Below are 8,507 nucleotides of genomic sequence, written 5' to 3'. Positions count from 1 at the left end.
CACATACAAGGTTTCTTCCCGATAGCGACATTATAGAACACACTGTTTGATATTAGTGTGGTAAAGCCAAGGAGAGTGTGGCTGGTACATTTCTGCAGAATTCTAAAGCCTTTGAAACAATATTGGATATTTTAGAGGAATAAAATATCCTCCTGTATTTGTGCCATTTTCTAAATTTAAAGGAGTAGTTCACCCCAAAATGATTTTTTATCAATTACTCACCCCATGGAGATTTGAGTTCAATAATATGCTTTAGTTTTTGTTGCACTCCAAAGAGAATACTTTGATTATAATATATCTACCCCCATTGATTCTGGATGGAGACACAAATGCATTTGTGTCAAATCAAATTATTGTCTTAAGAATTCGACAAAACCCAAATATTATTGAACTGAACTCAAGTCTCCAAAGGGTGACTAATCGATAGAAAAAGAAAAGTCATTTTGGGGTGAACTACTCCTTTAAAAAGTGTGGATATGACGGAAGGGTTCTACTAACTTATCCAACGGTTGTCTCTTTCTCTTAGGTGTACTGCAGAGTTGATTTGATGCTCTGACATGGTGCCTTTCCAGACCCATGTGATGAAAAAGTGGCAGGATCATCTAAACAGTGCCTGGGCCTCGGAAGATGGTGTACAAACAGCCACGAGACATGGTGCTGCAGCTCTCTATGACAAGCTGCTCCACAACAAGGAGGTGGTGGGCCTGTCTCAGCCCGTTCAGGAGCTCATTGGTCCTCGCCTCCCGGACTTCCAGTACGAGTCTTGTGCCGTCGAGGAGAGGGAGGAGTATTTGTCGGCGCTGCTCGACTGCCAGCGGCGCCTCTCTAACCACGTGCTTTCGCGGAGCCCCTACGCTCTGGGCCTCCACCACAGGCTGGTGGTGCTCCAGAGGATCTACTACGCCCTCCACAACAAGTACCACGACCGCTTCCGTACGCCGCCGCCTCCCCAGCCCACGTCTAGCGGGGAGGAGAATGCTGCCGTGGAGCCAGCCTCGGGCTCGGAGCCGTGGCTGCCTGGCGACGCAGCCAGGGCAAAGTCGGGCACAGATGTTTTGATAGAGATGGGCGTGAGGACAGGCCTTAGTCTGCTGTTCTCCTTGCTGCAGCAGAATTGGCGATACGCGGCGTCTTTGGATCCCGGGGCTGCGCTCTGCAACGACGTGCTGGAGACGGCGTCCTCTGTGCTGGCCTCGCTGCCGCCGCTCTCCCTGGCCAATGAGAGCAAGATCCCGGCAGTTGGATTGGACTGTTTGGCACAGGTAACTAACTTCCTGAAAAAGACATCTGTGAGCTGCGGAGCTGGTGGGGCGGACCGGGCTGGTCGTAGGCTGGCCCTGGAGCTCCTGCTGGGGCTTGCAATACAGAGAGGCTCCCTGAGGTTTCTGCTGGAGTGGGTGGAGGTGGCGCTGGCTGCCTCTGCTGCATCTTCTTCTTCCATGCCCTCCCAATCTTCGTCATCTTCAATGGCATCCCAGGAGTCCACGACAGAAGCAGGCGTGGGCTTTGAACTCATCCATCAAACCCTTCTCCAAATGAAGCAGTATTCGGTACGTGAAAACAAATCCTTCATTTTTGGGCCTCTGCCTCATTTTGTCAGTCTGTTCTGGATCATAAGCCAAAATCACACATTTGTTGTTCATATTACCTTCACCCTGTCATAACTATAGATATAATTAATAACAGTGGTCGTAATGTCGTAATATAGGCGAACATTCAGCAATAGGCGAATGGATTTTGGACCCTCATTGTTCCATTCACACAAAACCTTGGAGTTGTAGTAATTCATTGTTTACCTGGCATCCAAGCTTCCTTGCGGCACTACGCCACATTATTCTCTCAGTACTTATGTGACTATTTATCTTGTTCTCTATTGACTAGAGAGTTCATGCTTACTCTGCCTATTCCGATTCTGCCCTTGTAAGTTGTAACTTGTCACTCTGGATAAGAGTGTCTGCTAAATAGGCTTTTAACGATCAATTATTTTCAAGGGGTTAATCATGGACTAGGATTAATCGAATAATTGAGAAGGCCCTTTTTTCAGGTTCATTAATGTATTTTTTTACACATCAACGAATCGATTAACCACTTCAGCATCATTTTATTCTTCGTTGCTCAGCAGTGTCGTACACAAATAGTGAAAATGGCACATTTACAAGCTTGTGAATTTTTTGGAAGGTTTTAGCCTATAGTGACATGCACGAAATATGCATGATTTTAAATAGATTATTTTATTAAAATATTGATTCTTTTTTATAACCAATTACCGTAAATTGATGCAGATTCCAGCCCTACTGCTAAATGTCTAAAGTACATTTTTGTTTTACAGAGGTCATTCTGTACTGTTTGCTATTTGCTTCACAACAAGGAGCAAATAGAGAACATTGTGACTCTCTATCTCACGCGGAGTGTGTCATATGCATACTTGCATGCACGTGCACACACACACACACACACACACACACACACACACACACACACACACACACACACACACACACACACACACACACACACACACACACACACACACACACAGGTCTCAAATCTCTCCTGAGACTACAGTATGCTGGCATGGTCTGCTACCTTTCAGATATAGCTGTATACGGCTTAATTTCATACAGGGTACACATTTCCATTCCTAAACCTGCCATTCCTACGATCTGCCATTCCTACGGAGGCAATGACCAGGAATGGCAGGTTTAGGAATGGAGAACTGCCCCCAGTTGATTGTAAACTTGTGCAGCTGTATTGTCATTAATTCCTTCCTCATGCAAAAAAATGGAAGCTTACAACTTACATTTTAAATAGCAACCTTTTGATTAACTGGTGATTCAAACATAAGACACACTGACCTCATTCACACTTTGCAGATAACACACAGGACATTGTAAGTGTGTTTTAGCACCACTAGCAGTGGTGCTCAATGGCTGTCAGTCTGTCTGTCTGTTTTGTGTTTTTTCAAATTCATGTAGTAGGGCTGTCACTGTCAGTATGACCAAAATCCCAATATTTCTCACCAAATATACCTCAACATCCACATTGTGGGTAAGGCTTTATTGATGCTTTCACAACATTGCTGACACGATGAGATATTATATGTACCCTAATCATCAGTAATGCTTATATAATAACTAAGTGATTAATGGACAGGTTAAGGAAGTAAGTTCAGAACATTACATCACTTTACTGCGGTGAGTTTTTAAAATATTCATATCAAGGTTCAATATTTATTCGTCATTTGAGCCACAGACCACCATTTGATGAGGTGTAGCCTCTCAGAACCAAACCCTCCAATATTTTGTTATTGTTGGATAATATTTTGTCCACAATTCAATGCTGTATTGATGTGGTGCTATAGGAGAGATAACAGGCAAACGTTGATCAAAATAACAATTCTTCTACATTCTCTAATTGTGTAGACGTCTTGTAAATTAAGTAATAAAACAATAATTTCAACCTTTACGAGTCCATTTGGTTTCATTTTACACTTTGAAGAGTTAAAGATCTATAAGGGTCCATTTGGTTAACAACACTCCATCATTTAGCTGGGGACCACCTGGAACCCCCTCAAGGACCACTGGTTAAGAACCACTGCTTTATTGTAATGCAGACTTAAAACCATCAAGACCTCTGCCATGCCTCAATATTACACAATAGCCAAAATCACAGTACTATAACACACGATCAGATCAGATAATATCATATTGATATGGCCCAGCCCTGCTGGCTGCTGTAGCACGAGTATATATCATCTTCAAAAGTTGAGTATTTGTGTAAGAAGATCAAAACACAGATCCTGTTTTTCGATTCCTTCAGGGTTTTGCTGGGGACTCCGTCAACACTCAGGTACTGCAGAAAGATGCAGATGGACTCTGCAGACTCTCCCAGGTGGCTCTCTGTTTGTTTGAAGAGGTAAGAAATCACTTGTGTGTAGAGGGATGGGACAATAATCGCTATTTAATAGATAATCGTATCGCGGAGATTTAATTTATCGTGACATCGTCCTCCGTCATGCACTGGAATCAATTCACCTTTTATTTGCTGAGCTGCATATCCGGTACCACTTAAACCCTCTATAATTGGTCAAACGGACCTGTAAATAACGTACTTGATACAGTTTTTTTCACTCTCTACCAGATCTCTTTGCCAAAAAATTGGCAACAATTGGCAAATGTTCAGCCCCAGGATAATGTATGTTGGGTATATTTTGATTATCGCAATAATATCGTATAACAAATCGTAAAACAATAATATAGTTTTTGTCATAATAATCGTGACATGTAATTTTCATATTGTCCCATCCCTACTTGTGTGATTCAATTGTGGATTTGGCAAGCACTCTCAAAATGTTCATTTGATCATTTGTGTTTTTAATACAGAACTTTATTGTCCACCCTACTGTATAACTGAATCTTTATCAGTGGTAGTGGTAGAGTTCCAATTTTGTTACTTAAAAGTAAAAGTAACTTTGAATTGCTGAAGTACAAAATATGGTTTTAATGGTTAACATGGTTTAATGGGTAGCAAACGTTTTCAAATAATTGTAGTTGATTAACAAGTACTATATTTGTGTCTGAGATGTATTGGAGTAGAAGTATAAAGTATTGATAAATGAATGGACATACTCAAGTCAAGTAAAAGTTACACAATTGCACTTAGGTACAGTACTTGAATAGTCACTTTCCACCTCTGATCTTTATGGCCTCATTCTCCCTCTCCCTTGTGTCAGATCTGTAACTTGGCCTCTTACTGCCAGTGCTCGTGCAGCACAGGTACGACTGCACCCGGCTCAGAGAATGATGCGGTCTTGGTGTACGTGTGGGGCAGCAACAGCAGCCACCAGCTCGCTGAGGGAACCCTGGAGAAGATTCTGCAGCCCAAGCTGGCACAAGGCTTCAGCAATGCACAGATGGTACAGTAGCACTGTGTCACCGTGTCACTCCTTCCCTGTGTGTGTGTGTGTGTGTGTGTGTGTGTGTGTGTGTGTGTGTGTGTGTGAGGCTTTTGAGTAGAATGTCAGGGATGTGCTCAGGTGGCGCTCAAGTACGTGTCCGCCACCGCGGAGTCTGGCATCCGGCTTTGTCAAGCGTCTATAATTAAGCCTGTGACAATTATTACATAATCGTCTAATCGTTTCCATGTTGAAAATGTTTCATATATGTTCAATCATTTATAAAAATAGCAGATCTTTAAATAAATAGTAGATCTTTATTGATAGATTTAAGGGCTTTGCAGACAGGCTTTGCAGACACGCAGCAAAGGTTGACGGGATCGGGACTTGAACCCACGACACGCTGTCAGGTTGTCCGGATTACCAGCCTAGGTGCCCAGACGGCTGGTGTAGCCCCTAAGTTGCCTCTTAACTCATGATAGCAAACTGAAAGAGCCTTCAAGGTTAGGGATGGGACGATATGCAAATTACATGTCAAGATTATTGTGGCAAAAGTAATTGCGATGAACGATATCATCGTGATAATCAAAATATGCTTAAAACTTAAAATGCCACTTTTGTTTAACCACTTGAATCCCCAGCACCCTAGGGGAACGTTCGCTAAAAAATAACCGATCTACAAGCTCATAACATGTTGCTTTGGTACGCGCTGTGAGCTTATAGATCTGCTATTTTTGGCAAATTGATTTGTGTAGAGTGAAATTAGAGAGTATGAAATGCACGCTTTACAGGTTTACAGTATAGAGTGTTGTTGTTTTATCATGATAAATAATAATTCTGATTATCGTCCCATCCCTACTCCTGGTAGTAACCAAGTTGTTCTTTCTTTGCGTGCCATAGTCTGTTGGCCGTGTGTAAGGTTTGTGATGAGGGATGAGGAGCCGGGGGAACAGGCCACAGGGGAGAGGCGGAGAGCTGGCTTGTTTTGAAACACAATGGCTTGTTATTGCAATTACCCTGGTTTATCATTAGGGGCTGCTTATCGCACAATGAAGCTTTAACCTGAAACATAGTCCTGATATGTTAAGATTGTATCTGTCATTTATTGGCCACTGCCTATCTTACTTATTTAAGCTCAACCTCTTTTTCTTTTCAGCTGGAGGCGGGCCAGTATTGTACGTTTTCAGTGTTTGCAGACGGCTCGGTGAAAGCGTGCGGGAAAGGCAGCTATGGGCGTCTGGGCCTGGGCGACTCCAACAACCAGTCCATGCCCAAGAAACTGGTGCTGGAGCCTCCCAAGAACATGAGGAAGGTCTCCTCCTCCAAGGGATCCAACGGGCACACGCTAGCCATCACAGCTGAGGGAGAGGTAAGAGGGATTGATTACCCGTGGTGGAAAAAGTATTAACTTTTTTACTTAAGTAAAAGTATCAATACTGCAATGTATAAATACTCTGTTACAAGTAAAAGTCCGGGATTCAAAATGCACTTGGGTGAAAGTACAAAAGTATTGGCATCAAAAGGTACAAAATGTTTGAAACATAGCAAAACATACATAACGTAAAAATATTAAACATCCTGTATCTATTTTGATCTATCGTCTATCTTGCAGGTTTTCAGTTGGGGGGATGGAGAACACGGGAAGCTGGGACATGGGAATAGCGCGACGCAGAAATATCCCAAGCTAATACAAGGACCTCTTGTAGGGAAAGTAAGTCTGCTCTTTGCTTTTCCCGAAAAAGTATCTGCTTTCTGAAGAAAGGAGCAGTGGAAAATATTAGTTGCCACTGACTTTTGTGATTCATTCTCACCATTATGCTATCTAAACAAAGCAGCTTCATGTAGGTTGTGATTATTTGTTTCTTAGTGATATATCTCCTTCTTTCTGTGTGACCTTTTTCCTTGGTTGTCCTGTCTGTATTTGGCCAGGTTGTTGTTTGTGTGTCTGCTGGTTACAGACACAGTGCTGCTGTCACTAACGATGGAGAACTCTACACCTGGGGACATGGGGACTATGGCAGGCTAGGTACATGTCTTATTTTTGGAGTTTAAGTTATATGGTTCAACAGCATCAATTTGGGAACTTGGCTTGTGCATGGGTAAAATTCCTCCACACGACCATTGGAGACTAGGGATGCATCCGGTTTGGCCAGGCGTTCCAACGAACACAATTGGCCATGTTTGTGGGAGGCCGGATGGGGAGGGAGATCTCTGTCACTGCACTAGAGACTTCTACAGGTTGGTCCAAGGATGACTGTGAGCATAAGTGCAATCTCGGAACCCATTCGGTAAACGAATAATCTTTACTTTAGCCTCTGGCTAAAGTAAACTCCTTTTTGGTGTAGGAATAGGATCTCGGGAAATGCAACCGGAAATGAATCAAATGAATGCTATTGGCTGCAATCGCAGCGAGGGCAGGTCTTCACTCGGTAGAACCAGTAGAAAGCTTAGAAGCATACCCTACTTTATCATTCATTTTAAAATGAATGGGACCATCATTTACTAAACGCATACCATGATGATTTTAAACATACTTTAAACTAGCGATTGAAAACAAAGTATTTATGAAAAGGTTTACCAAGGTAATAAAATCAAGTCTAAAGTTCGCCCCAAAACCTCAATGAATTCCATTGAGATGGTAATGTATTGACACCAGTAGAAGGTGAAATGACATCATCTGCTGGGCTATTAATAGGAACAGCAGCATCAACGTGAATCCTGGAAGTAGGCTTAATTTCAAGCAGACAAAGTTTACCTTGGTTTGAACTCAATGAACTCAATCAACCAGTCTCGAGACCAACCAGAAGGGGTCGGCAGTGACAAGATTACACAAGCGTGGGGAAATCAGGGAATCAGCATGAACGACTAAATAATAAAAAAAAAAACAATTTCAGTCCTACTCTTATCACAGTTTTGAACTCTATCTCTCTCTTTGTTAAAGGCCTTAGTGACAGTCACAATCGGAACCTGCCTACACTAGTGAAGGACATCAGTGGTGTAGGTCAGGTGGCCTGTGGAAACTCACACACCATCGCCGTTTCCCAAGATGGACGCATTGTGTGGTCCTTCGGAGGAGGGGACAATGGTATGGCTAAACATATCTCTCCAGGTTAACTCGAGCATGTAATCATCCTGTACTTTTGGTACTGTACATCAAAATGACACTTACAGTAACTGGGCAGAACATTTGACATATGTTGTATGAATTGCATTAGAAATATTGCATTGAGAGAAATCCAGATGTCTTGTCTGATGATAGTACTTGCACAGTTGGAACCCAAATGTCATTATCGAAGGACAGCACCCAAAGTATTATCCATATTGATCTATTACGACAGGGGTCTTGTTGTTGTATTCAGCAGTCTGTATGTTGATGACAGGTAAACTAGGCCATGGAGACACCATCCGTGCATACCGCCCCAAGGCAATAGAGGCCCTGCATGGGTTTGTCATCAGGAAGGTCTGTGCTGGCAGCCTGGCATCTCTGGCCCTTACCTCTTCTGGACAGGTGAGATTCAAAATGTTTAAACTACATTATAATATAGGATTGTACCTAACTATTATGCCAAGGGTCTTCAACGAGGGGCCACTAGGGGGTCCTCCAAATCTTTGG

At 42.7% G+C, this 8,507-nt stretch overlaps 1 protein-coding gene across 1 annotated transcript in view; it reads left to right on the top strand.

Annotated features, from left to right (window-relative positions):
• Nucleotides 1-557: 557 nt before the first annotated feature.
• LOC308299697 (putative E3 ubiquitin-protein ligase HERC1) overlaps nucleotides 558-8,507 on the top strand; it is a gene marked incomplete at its 5' end in the record, with an annotated part of 98,762 nt that continues 90,812 nt past the window's right edge. The window contains 8 exons of the mRNA XM_080743487.1: nucleotides 558-1,550; nucleotides 3,820-3,915; nucleotides 4,733-4,915; nucleotides 6,051-6,263; nucleotides 6,507-6,605; nucleotides 6,824-6,920; nucleotides 7,836-7,979; nucleotides 8,275-8,402. Of these exons, the coding sequence (XP_080599613.1) occupies nucleotides 558-1,550; nucleotides 3,820-3,915; nucleotides 4,733-4,915; nucleotides 6,051-6,263; nucleotides 6,507-6,605; nucleotides 6,824-6,920; nucleotides 7,836-7,979; nucleotides 8,275-8,402 (1,953 nt within the window). The remainder of the gene's footprint in view (nucleotides 1,551-3,819; nucleotides 3,916-4,732; nucleotides 4,916-6,050; nucleotides 6,264-6,506; nucleotides 6,606-6,823; nucleotides 6,921-7,835; nucleotides 7,980-8,274; nucleotides 8,403-8,507) is intronic.

This window comes from Nannobrachium achirus (genome assembly GCF_963921795.1).
Source record: "Nannobrachium achirus genome assembly, chromosome: 15".
NCBI classification, from domain to species: Eukaryota; Metazoa; Chordata; class Actinopteri; order Myctophiformes; family Myctophidae; genus Nannobrachium; species Nannobrachium achirus.
Note: the sequence above shows the minus strand (reverse complement) of the source record. Positions and strands in the feature narration are given on the sequence as shown.